Raw genomic sequence first — 13,113 nt, 5'->3', positions numbered from 1 at the left:
GGAAGATTGCCTGCATGTACTCTGGGCTGATGCGATTTTTCAGCTAATAAGGGCACCACCTTGGGTTTGTAAGCGATCTTAATCACTGGGGGTGCCTGACGTGATTTTAACTTTCCTTCTCCTTTAAAAAAATGTTTGCTTGTGTTATAAAGTGCATAACACTAGGAATTTTTATGCTTTTTTACGCCACCCCCCCAATCAGCTGATCAGCAGAACAATGGGAAGGTAGCAATATAGCCGCTTCCAGTAGATATCAGAATAGCACTCAATAGTAAGAAATCCAAGTCCACTTGGGACTCCATTTACATGGGAGTAGGAGAAACAATAGGTTACCTGAAAGCAGTTCTAATGTGTAGCACTGGCTCTTTCTGAAAGCTCAGACTCGGGCACAATGCACCAAGATGACTGCCTACACACTAATATTGCAACTAAAAAAATAAAAAAATTTGTTGGTTCAAGAATAAAATTGTAAATGGTAAATTTATTTGCTATGTAAACAGTGTAATTTATTAATAAAATGTATACCATGACACTATCCCTTTAAGATATATGCACGCTTAAAAACTGTCTTTTTTAGTTGTCCAATGATTACCTTGCATTTTTATTTATTTTTTTTGTAAAATCTATATATACAGTTTTTTTTGTTTTTGTTTTTTTTTTAATTTCTTTGTCTTTCAGAGGAGAAATGCAGTGGATTCAGGCTAAAACCCCCCACCCTTATTCATGGACAAGCACCTAGTGCAGGTATGGCTGGCTTCTCTTCTTGACAAAAGGCTAATGTCCCATGGGGCTGATTCTTGGCCTGCAGATAAATGCATAATTCGCTTGAATTAGCCTAACTCTGACTGCACCCAAAGGCACTGCATTGGCCCGTGTGCCTATACCCAGGCCAACGCAGTGCCTCCAGGTGCAGTGACATTGTTTGGCTGATTCTTTCCTGCGTTTATCTGTGGCCTAAGAATTAACTCTACAGTGCCCTCCATAATGTTTGGGACTGTAAAATTATAACTCAAACAATTCAGATGTGGTTAAAGTGCATATTCCAGACTTTAAAGTTATTTGCATACAATTCAGTTTCACCATGTAGAAATTTCAACACTCGGTAAATTGAAGGAAATATGTCTTTGTCTCCCACACTTTATTAGCCCCCATTAGACATTTACCAAAAGATATTCCCTAGGGCAGTCCTCTACTGTATACAAACCTGTCATGCAGCTTTTGGGGGGTTATAGTCAACAGCACAGTAGGTTTTTGTGTCTGGGGGAAAAAAAAGAATCATATATTCCATAGCTTCTAAACAAACTTCTTTAATGGTGGGTTGTATAGCAAATTAGGTGGTGTCTGCACAAAGGCTGAATGATGTAAGGCAGTGCTGTCCAACTTGCCGAGGGCCGGAATTTTTCTAGCATACATGGTGGAGGGCCGCTAATGGAAGCCAGTTTTGACCACTCCCCTTTTTGAAACCACACCCACTTCAAACCACACCTATTTTATCACAATGGTGGTAGCACAGCAAAATCCCAAATGCTTGGTCCTTACTGTGGGGATATCAACCGTCATTCATATGTGAAAGAATTATGTCATATTAAGATATACCCTTAAATTCCATATGCCGCCGCCTCCTCTTCCCCTGTGGATAGCAGAGCAACCCCCAGTACATAATTACACACCTTCGGGACCATTTAATGGCTATTTTCAACTGCTAACAAACTCCCACAACAAACCCCCTGCCAGGTTCACCTCCCACAAGCAGCATAGGGCAAGCAGAGTATGGCACACACAGGAAGCACTCTGCCTGTCCTAAGCTGTCTGTGCGTGCCATACTCTGCCTGTCCTACCCTGCCTGTGTGTGCCATACTCTGCCTGCCCTACCCTGCCTGTGTGTGCCATACTCTGCCTGCCCTACCCTGCCTGTGTGTGCCATACTCTGCCTGCCCTACCCTGCCTGTGTGTGCCATACTCTGCCTGCCCTACCCTGCCTGTGTGTGCCATACTCTGCCTGCCCTACCCTGCCTGTGTGTGCCATACTCTGCCTGCCCTACCCTGCCTGTGTGTGCCATACTCTGCCTGCCCTACCCTGCCTGTGTGTGCCATACTCTGCCTGCCCTACCCTGCCTGTGTGTGCCATACTCTGCCTGCCCTACCCTGCCTGTGTGTGCCATACTCTGCCTGCCCTACCCTGCCTGTGTGTGCCATACTCTGCCTGCCCTACCCTGCCTGTGTGTGCCATACTCTGCCTGCCCTACCCTGCCTGTGTGTGCCATACTCTGCCTGCCCTACCCTGCCTGTGTGTGCCATACTCTGCCTGCCCTACCCTGCCTGTGTGTGCCATACTCTGCCTGCCCTACCCTGCCTGTGTGTGCCATACTCTGCCTGCCCTACCCTGCCTGTGTGTGCCATACCCTGCCTGCCCTACCCTGCCTGTGTGTGCCATACCCTGCCTGCCCTATGCTGGCTGTATGTGCCATACTCTTCCTACAGTACCTATGTCTGAGGTGTGAAGAAGTGAACAATGGGAGTGATTACAGTCTGAGCCTGAGGTGTGAACACTGCAGGGGGTGAACAATGCGGGTATTTGAAGGTGTGAAAAACACAGGAGATTACATATTTAAACAATACAGAGGGATTACAGCCTGAATCTGAGGTGAGAACCATGCAGGGGGCCAGTTAATCTCAGTACTGATACCATTTAATGCTTACTCAAAGGTAAGCCATCAAAGCAGCCAGACAGGTGGGGGGCCACACAGAGGGGGGTCGCGGGCCGCCAGTTGGACAGCACTGATGTAAGGGGTTGAAGTCTGTTTAAAGGGGAACTATCATGAAATTAATAATCTCTAAAATTAATAATCACAACAAATGTTTAAATTCTCCAAATATAATGTATTACAAATTCTAAATAGTTTTCAAGATATATGAGTTGTTATACAGTCCCCCCCTTGCAGCTGCACTTCTCCTACCCGGCTTCTGGCCAGCTCTGAAGTCGGAGTCGGGTACATTTGCATGACAAGTCTGCCCTCAACCTCATTGGTTGTTGGGCTGTCAATCAAACCCTCCCTATTCACAGCCTTTCTTCTTAGTTTTCTGAGCGCACAAAAATCTCCTGCTCTGTCCCCTTTGATGCCCCCCTTCTCTCAAGAATGAGATGTGTAAAGTCAGTCAGTAGTAAAGTTACTTTTAAAGCTTCTTTCTCTCTCTGCCGATGCACTGATAACTCCTGCTCTTAAACTCCGCCCCCCCACTTCCTTTTACTCGGCTTGCTGCTTTATCAAACCCTTCCCCCTGCACAAGCACCACCTGAGAGTCTCAGCATAAGTACTAGGGAATGTGCTGCAGAGAACAGTGAAGGAAGGCAGTGAGCTACTGATTTTCTATGTCTTTCTTGGGGTAGGGGGAGAGTAGGAGTTTGGTTTTCTTTAGGATGCTTTTAAACTTCCTTCAATACAGATACTGCTGGCTTTCCACTTTAGGGGGCAAAGAAGGAAATGTGTGTGTAGGAACAAGGATAAGATAGTAAAGTAAACTATAGTTTAGTACTTAGCTTAATTGTAGAAAAATAAAATAGATAAACTATATTACTATTAAAATGAAAGTATACTCCATAAAAGTGCCAAAACTATTTTTGATGCAGAGAATTATAGTTCTACAATAGTTTAAACACTAGGTACCTCTCCAGCAGAGCATGTTAACAGCAATAAATGATGATATGATGTCAGAAAACTCATTCTGTTATAGAAGCATTTGGACTGTAGTGTTTAAACTACCACAGAACTATAAGTCTCTGAACCTAAAATTAGCTTCTTGGCAAACTATTTGATAAACTATGCCTTATTCATTATAGAGTTTTCATATTTTATTTTTCCACAGTTATTATCACATTTTATAGTGTTTTCTTTCCTATCGCCTCCTTGCTCATATTGACCACTAGTTTTTTTTGCAAGTCCATCTTGTTGAACTTTAACCCTTTAAGTGCTGCAGAACTTTCTGTGGATCAAATTCTCTAGGTACCACATAGCCCCTAGGCAATGGGCTTAATCAGGGAACAAGTGGGTCTTTGGGCATAATCATGCAGTTGCCCTAGACAGCAGCAGACATGTGGAAGCTGTACTTCCTGTGGCCCCTACGATCGCTTCCTTCAGATCTTGAGTATCAATGCCAACTTCCACATGCTGCTGCAGCCCTCCAGCCTTGCCTGCCTGTCAAGTTTTACATACACACTGACAAACAGACACTTTTTATACACATATACACACTCACATACATTTTTTCAGGTTCAGGTTTCATACATTTACAGCACTTACAAATAGTTGCACACAACAAGCAGTTTGTAAAGCAGTTGTACGTACAATTTTTTTTTTTTTTTTTTTACTGTATTGTGTATTGATTTTTTAATGCAAATAGTGGATTTGCTAATCACACTGTGCAATACTTTTTGCATGTTATTGTGATGAGTATATTTCATTTTTGGTGATTTTGTTGTATTTTATGCATTTTTTGTTGTCTGATCAGCCATTTTATTAAATTTTCAGTTCTGTATAAGTAGTGTTTGCTTGTCTGCACCGTAAAGCTGCATTTCTGACCGCTAATTAGATGAGGCATGAAAAATGCATTGATCTGAGTGGTTTTATTGGATTTTAACCCTTTCACTGCCAGCCGTTTTGGCCATAGCAGAACTTCTACTTCCAGACAGATTTTGAACATTTTGCACTTCAGGGGCCTTTCCTTATGGGGACTTTTCAGGAAAACTTGAGCTTTTAAAATATGCTAGAATTTTTGTGTAATTCCAATTCTGTAACAAGATATAGGCTTCTAAATGAAAAAAAAAAATATTTTCCATAATATAAACACATATACCAGAAACAAGAATTATTTCATGCTCAAAAATACAACTTATTTTGAAAGTCCCATGCCTCCTGAACGTGCCAATACCAAATATATATAGTTTTATGAAAATTTCTCACTTGTATAGGTCACAAACTCCCAGCAGTACACTACCAAATTCCCAAAGCACTGCTCCAAAAAGCTGCATACTTTAGATTTCAAGGCCAAAAATTCCACTAACAGAAGGTTTATCCCATAAAATTATGAATTTTTTGGAAAGAACAGATTCCAAACAGATATACCAAAGTTTGTGTTGTGTACTGACCCCAAAAAAGAGCGCATATGGATTTCTCGCCTGCCAACTCAGCTTTTGCACACAGAGCCCCCTGACAGCATATTATGTGCCGTAACCCCCCTAACTATACAGAGACCCCCAGAAAACCATATAATTTTGGAAAGTACACATTCTGATGAATTCAAAATAGGTAAAGTTATTTTCTACACCAAAGTACCACATGGCAAAGCTATGCTGAAAATCAGATCAGGAACACTAATACAGGGATAAAAATGCAATAAAACCACAAAAATTGTGCAAATCAATAAAATAACAAAATAAGTCACACAACAGCGTAATTAGTGGTCAGAATATCTGATCCAATAGTCACGCTGTAAAATAAACAGTTTTTAGAGAAAAAAAACAAAAGACAAAGGGGTAAAATGAATAAGTTAAAAAAAGTGTTTGTGAGTGTTTGTGTATACGTTTGTGTACACATCTAAAAGCTATGTGATGGTGTGTAAGTGTGTATATGAGTGTCTATTAGTGTGCTAAAGTGTGCAAAACAATGTATGGCATACGTGTGGGTGATGTGTTGGGGTAACAAGCAAGCTTTGAGACAATTTTTAGAAGTTACCGTTAAGTTAAGTGTAGCTTTGCCATTTGGCACACTGCTGTACATGACATTTTTACGCCTTTTGAATTTGGTAGAATGTGTGGTTTCTTAAAGCAGCAGAAATATATGTCATGAACTATAAATGCACAGTGTACATTTTGTGGTTTCTATATTCCAATTGCTTTGGTGATCCTATACACATTGTGCATCAAACTGGACCTCTGGCATTCACAATAAGGATTTTATCTGCTAATTTTAGGAAAGTATTGCAGGTTGGTATTTTGGGGCAGAAAGATGTGGTTAGCTATTTTGGATTTGGCCAAATGTGTACTTTTGGGGTTCTCGTGCCATAAAATGCAGAAAACACACACCACCATTAGAATGAGGTTCCAGTGCCTGCAGCTGTTGGGAGGATGCATTGCATTCAGCATAGTGGGAGGGCGGGACATTGCTACTGGTTTTATGACATCACAGCAAGGTGTTGCCACTCCCATTCAGCGATCACTTGAACTGGCTCTCAGGGAAAGGCTCTTGACAGTCTGTAATATTATTCCTTTTATTTAAAAAAGTAAGCATTTTTGCTAAACAAATACATTTGAGAATATTATTATTTTCACCATATCTGTCCATTTAGACAATTTATTTTTCATGATAGTTCCCCTTTAAGGCTGATGGTGCCCAGTGCAGTTCTTCTGACAGCATCTACTGAGGAAGAACAGTGACCATCAAAATTCAGTTGCTTGCTAGAAGCTCCTAGCTCCTTTCTTGCATTTTAAATGCATTGCAAAAGGTATTTTTATTAAAGTATTCTAACACTCAGGACTGGATGTTAGACATATTGACATTCCCTTGGTCACCCTTGGTAGAGAATTTACCATGACAAAGTACCCTGTGTGTCATTACCCTTATAGGAATTCATCTGTTTAAAATTATCCATGCACCCATCAGCCTGAGAAATCCGTTAATTGAGTTCTCTCCTTAATAAGGATAGTTGGATATATTTTGATTAAACATATGTATACGTTATTTTTGGATTAGAACATTCTACTTTACCATTAAGATGCTTTGTTTATAGACTATGATTTCAAAAGAGAATGAAATGGAAAATTACTTCTGCCACATATAAGATTTAAAAATTAACTTTTGTCGTTAGTTGTAATTTTTGCTATTAATAATCATAGTAATGATCACAAGCATACAATATGTGAAGGAATAGTCTTTATACTATAGTTCTTACATATGGGATGTTTTTATTTTTCCTAAACTCAGCCATGCTGTTTTTAAGAAGTACTTTGCAATTCCTGGAATTGTTCACACTTGTGTGTTCACACGAGTGAGATGGGATCCTTGTAATTAAAGGACACGTAAAGCCTACATTTACCTACAATGTATATCAGTTGGGCACGTCTCCCCCACCCAAATGGCATCATTTGTACTGCATATATCCCCTCCGCTTGCCAGCACCATCACATTTTCCTAAAGCGAATAGCAGCTTTCACCTGGTGGCCATTTTTCTCCTGATACATAATCGGTTGCATTTAAATCTGCAAACGGCCTACACACACACCCTTATTCAGCATACATTTCATCAAGAATACAGGCTCACACAGGCTGAACTGTGTCTGATAAAAGTTCTGCTTTGTTTGAGCGCTGTAATGGAGAAAAAAAACTGAAGCAGACAGCTAGAGCCGAGTTTCTATGGGAACCAGCAATGCCATATCTTCACTGGCTGCTAGACTGGGGGGTCCTGTTCAGTAATCTTAGCTTAAAACAACTGAGCATGCCCACAAGCCAACAGCCAAAGCAAATTCCTGAGGGAGGGGCCGAGTGGGTTACAGGAGGAGAAGGAAATCTAAGTGATTAAGGGGATGTTGCAGCCTTACTATTAACCTCTAGACAACCAGTGTGGCAGGCATTGAAAGATTTCAAAGAGGCTGTTCACTGAATTTTGTGTGTGGGGTTTACATGTCTTTTAATGTATATTACAGGTGCTGGAAATTGGAATTTTTGGCCTTTTCTAATTAAACCCAAATAAATGAGCTTATATAAATAGGGAGGTATTCTTTCTCTTTAACTTAAATAAATGCGATTGCTTTCTCTGGGGGCAGTATATTTTCTATTTTATTTCTTGAGCTAAACAGGGAAATTAAAGCTACTCTGTGTGTGTTCCTTGTGAGTTAAAGTATTGGATTACCAGTGTACAGCTTCTTTGCCTTTTGTTTTGGTTGTTTTGTTAGTAGTATTCCTTTATGCCAGGGGGATTACCTATGCACTAGTAATCGAATTATCTGCCTCTCAAGGCCTCAGTAGGACCTATAGTGAAAGTGTATAAATCAGGGATCCCCAACCTTTTATACCCGTGAGCCACATTTAAATGGAAAAAGTGTTGGGGAGCAACACAAGCATGAAAAAGGTTCCTGGGGGTGCAAATAAGAGCTATAATTGGCTCCTTAATAGCCCCTATGTGGACTGGCAGCCTACAGAAGGCTCTGTTTGGCATTATACTTGGTTTTTATACAACCAAAACTTGCCTCCAAATCAAGAATTCAAAAATAAGCACCTGCTTTGAGGCCACTGGGAGCAACATCCAAGGGGTTGGGGAGCAACATGTTGCTCACGAGCTACTGGTTGGGGAACACTGGAAATCTTTTATTGGATGAATTAATAGAACCAGTGTTTTTGCTTGCACCTGAGCTAAAAAGGTTTTTTCCTTGGTTCTCCTTATCCTGAGTATTAAGTCCTGTGGCTGAAGTTCAGCACCTGGGATATACAGAGAGTGGGAGATTATTGATGCACCGGTTGAATATTTATCAAACTAGCCTGCTGCGCCACTTTATTTACCCAAGCCCAACCTACGCCTTATCTGACTTTATCAGAAGGGGCTTTGTGGGGAAGTGCATGTAGACCAACAAGTGCCGCCAACCTGTAGTGGGTTGAAATGGTGTGGAGAGGAGTGGCCAGACCAGCAGCAAATATGTGCCCTACCAAGAGGCCCTGTCTAAAGACATACCAAACTACAAATCATGTAGATTATTAGAAAGATATAATAGGTGAATCTTTGTCTTCCTGGATATATCCATTAGATTGCTTTCAGAACCCCTTTTGAATTTATTAGTGTATGTAGGGTAAGTGGGTTATGTTGTTTTCAGTTATATTTTATACATTTTGAACTACATGCAGTAGGGTAAAAAATATTTTTTTTTTTTTTTTTTAAGGTCTTCCAAGCCAGAAACCTAAGGAGCAGCAGCGCAGTGTTCTGCGTCCAGCAGTATTACAAGCTCCACAGCAGAAGACCTTTTCGGCACCTGGTAAATACATTTCTAGTTATGACTATTTTTCGGTTATTTCCCGCTACTTGTATAGTGCTGATATGTATTCGCTGTGCTTAAGAGATTATACATCATTCACATTAGTGTCAGCCCTAGTGGAGCTTACAGTATAAGGTTTCTATCACATTTTTGGTTTGTTTGAAAAGAATTGTGTACATTAAAGAATAAGTAAAAAACATTTTCTTAAATTCTGATGATGGACTAATAAACATCAACATTAGCCAATGTGAGACAGGCCATCAGATGCTTAGAAATTACACTGGGTTCCTCTCAGACTATTTGAGACCTTGCAGTTAAGGTTATCTTTGATGGTTGACCATTTCTGGGTAGGGTAACAGTCTTGAATTTCCTCCATTTACAACATCTGTCTGACTGTTGATTGATGGAGTCCAAACTCTTTAGAGAGAGAGCCTTGTAACCTTTTCCAGCTTTATGAGCATCAACAACTTTTTCTACCTCCTTTGGTTGAGCCATTATACACATCCACAAATGTGTTGTATGTGTGATCAGGCTTTTCTGGATATGTTTTTTAAATAAAACAGGGTCTCACTCACACCTGATTGTCATTCAATTGACTGAAAACACCAGACTGATTTCACTTTCAAATTATATGCTTATTCAAAGATTTACTTTCGCCATCTGAGAGTTAATCTCAAACTGTAGGCATACCTTCAGTTGTCTCAATAGTGCCCTTAAGTCTCCCCATATTTCACTTGTTCAAATGATCAGAAGCCAAACAGGAAGAAAAAACGCTGAGCTGTGTAAAGAAAGTTCCCATAATGCCTCACTCCTGCACCGAGACCAAGTGTACATGCTCAGTTTGTAAGACTGAGTCAGCTTCCTGCTTATTGGCTCAGACCCACATTCCTAAGGGGGGGGGGGGGAGTGAGTTCTTAGCATTCTTAAGGGAGGGGGGAGCAGGAGAGGGGAGAAAGCAGAGAGCTGCGTGTCTCTGGCACATGAAATTCAGACACAAGAAATCTTTTGACAGAGAAGTCAGTACAGCATTTCTGTGAGTGCTTATGGCTGTATTTACATAGACCTTTCTGATGAAGCTTGCTTAATTTTGACCTTTCTTTCACCTTTAAATACATGACCAAACATAATTTTTGTTTCATTTGCTTAACTAGGTTTTCTTCATCTACTTTTAGGATTTGAAAATCAAATAATGTTTTAGGTCACAATCAAATAAATATAGAAAATTTTAAAGACGTTACAAACTTTTGAGAACCACCCTTTGAGTGTATGTATATTATATATAATATGTGCGTGTGTTTAAAAAGCGGTAACTGCAAATACACATATATCATAATCTAAGAAAATCTTGCAGTTGTATGGTGAAATCTTAAGTCTTATTTTTTCATTATTTAGAACATTTTTTAGATGCATGTATTTCCATTTCTCTTGTAGGCTTCAGTAGTGGAACAAATGGCATCAGTCTGTCTTCTGAACCCTCAGCTTCCTGCCCAGATGCTCCAGCAGAAAGCCCATCCATACATCAGATAAACTCTGATGCTGATAGAAAAGTAGGTAAAACTAGTCTCACACTATCCAGATTGTGTATATAAGATATAGATTCTAACATTTCATCATTTCAGTCTATTTCTTCACTAATGCTATGGTGATTTAGCATGCAGGTAATAATGGCAATATATTTTAACTTGCTCTTGTGAGCTTCTTTGACATAGATCTTGACAGATCTCCCCTATTCGGGTCAGCAACCATTGGACTCAAAACTGGACACCATTATGAAGGTCGACAGATGGATTCATTTGTTTCAAGTTGTGGTGCTGTATAACATATAAGGATCTGTGTCAGTTCTGGATACCATGAGATTGCTCTTAAAGTGTGTTCTCTAAAGCAATATTTTTAGAGCATGTTCAGTAGTACATTAAACGTGTGGGTTTAAACATTTCCTCTAACCAGTTAATGAGAACTTTGAAGAAGATCAAAGAACTATCCTATATATTGTAAAAGGTTCATGCATAAAAGAAATATCACACTTTTTATACATAGACTTTTTTTTTTTTACTTCAGGACAGCAATGCACAGACAGAGTCTTGTATTGTAAAAGACTCCAGTGAAGACTCAGAACAGGGTGAGCAGAAGACACAACAGTCCTTCGTCTTTGGGCAGAACGTGCGTGACAGGGTAAAAGTAAGTCATATTATGTGTTATGACCTTCGGTGTAATTTTTAAACTTTTGCTTCAGATTTATTTATTTTTGGATCATGGATATTAAAGCTCAACATTTTATGATAAAATTGGTTGGATGTTTCAAGAGGTAGGTGGATAGAAAGATATGTAATATATATCACAAGTGATACCTTGTATTCCATACCAGTCAGGTATGATGGTCCCGCTGAAAGAATGAATGAGATCTTGACAAACAAATGATAAGTTAAGAACTTGTGGGACTTTTTAAACAATGAAAAACCCAATATATTTTATAAGTTGCAATCTGCCGGCTAGGTTTTTTTTTTTTTTTTTTTTTTTTTTTTTTTGTACCAAACCTTTGGTGTCTTGCTGATCTCCACTGCTGTAGCTTTTTATAGGGGTGGGTTTGAGTATGCTTTAAGCCACATGAAAACTAGTATTGTCATAGAGAATAACTGCAGGGAGCAGTGCTACCACCACATTTTGCAGGCTATTTGTGGTTGATTGGGGGATCGGTGCTTCTACCATGCAGTGGGTAGGTTGAAATTTCACATTTTGCATGCAGATTATAATTAAAGTAGGTTATGTAAGAAGTCTGGTTGCTCTTGGGCAGAATGGGGCCTTAGAAAATTCTTGAAGGGCACATCTGGCCCACTGACTTTTGGTTGGATAGCCCTGTGTTATATAACCTCTCTATAAATAAATGTGTGTGTATAAATCTTGGACCAAAGATATCTTTATTTTTGGCTTTTGTGTAAATTACTCCATTCAGTAAAGAGGAAAGGGATTACAATCTCATTTATTTTTCCTACATTGAATAACTTTTCACAAATAGTTGTTTGCAAAATGCAGTAATGCAATATCTAAAGTTATATTATGTGCCAAAAGATGTAAATATTATCTTATTTAATGGACACTTTGTTAGAATGACCACCTTGTTGTTAACTGTTTTCAGCTTGGAGTGCAAAGTAAAGATTCACCTGATGATGAGAAAGTGGGGTCCCAAGGTGTGGATGCCCCAGCACAGACCAATTACTTTCTACAGTACATCAGCTCAAGGTGAGGTATCCTTTACTTGTTCAGTGAGGTGGATCTTTACTTGACTTGCCTACCGATGCATTGGACCTAAATGGGAGGATGTAATCGTTTGAGCTAGGCTGATGAATAAATTATATTGGTGTCCATGGGAGTCTTATTGGAGAGGACTACATTAACACACCAATGCAGTTTCATATCTAGCAGATTTTTTTTATTTATTTATAAAATCTCCCTGATGGATATTTTGGTGAATTGGGACCCATACATGGGCCAGTACTTTGCCAGTTCAGTCTGTAATTGAGTCAGCAGCTTTTATCAGTTCAAGTATGGCCACCTTATGTTTCTTCAGTATTAAAATAGTTGAACCTATTTATATTTGTCAGAAACTTAGTTGTGTTTGCTGATCATCTGTCTGTAAAGAGTTTCTAATACTGCAGTGTAACCCAGCTACCAAATTCACTAAGTGTAACTGTTCCTGTGACATGTGAAAACTTACCCAAATCAAGAACTGCTTGTGGTTTATCTAAATGGAACTTTGTCTAAAGTTCCGGAAATTTTGCATGCTATAATTTTAACATAATGCAAAGAAATGGATACTGCTATGTGCACTATATATACTAACATACATGACACCTTAGAATCCATTTGCTGCATCGACTTGTTGATGCAGTCCTTGGTCCGATGCCGCCCGTGTCCAATGTTGTATTTTGATCGTTTGGCCCTTAGGTGGGCATATCGGGAGAAGATCTGCTTGTGTGGTGGCTGCACCAAACGAGCGGATCTTATGTATGGCCACCTTTTACTCTGTTTCATATCCTCTCACCTCACATACACACTGAATTTCAAACACAGAGTTTAAAACATGCATCTTTATTTCAAAT

The 13,113-nt window shown here is 39.6% G+C and overlaps 1 protein-coding gene across 1 annotated transcript in view; it reads left to right on the top strand.

Moving 5' to 3' along the window:
• The window catches only part of ranbp3 (RAN binding protein 3), a 33,017-nt gene that overhangs the window by 13,259 nt on the left and 6,645 nt on the right, over positions 1 to 13,113 (top strand). Inside the window, 5 exon segments of the mRNA NM_001004874.1 lie at positions 679 to 744; positions 8,924 to 9,016; positions 10,448 to 10,563; positions 11,075 to 11,194; positions 12,150 to 12,253. Of these exon segments, the coding sequence (NP_001004874.1) occupies positions 679 to 744; positions 8,924 to 9,016; positions 10,448 to 10,563; positions 11,075 to 11,194; positions 12,150 to 12,253 (499 nt within the window).

The sequence above is a fragment of the Xenopus tropicalis genome, chromosome 1, assembly GCF_000004195.4.
Source record: "Xenopus tropicalis strain Nigerian chromosome 1, UCB_Xtro_10.0, whole genome shotgun sequence".
Classification (NCBI taxonomy): Eukaryota; Metazoa; Chordata; class Amphibia; order Anura; family Pipidae; genus Xenopus; species Xenopus tropicalis.
The sequence above is the reverse complement of the archived record's forward strand: the minus strand, read 5'-3'. Positions and strand labels throughout refer to the sequence as shown.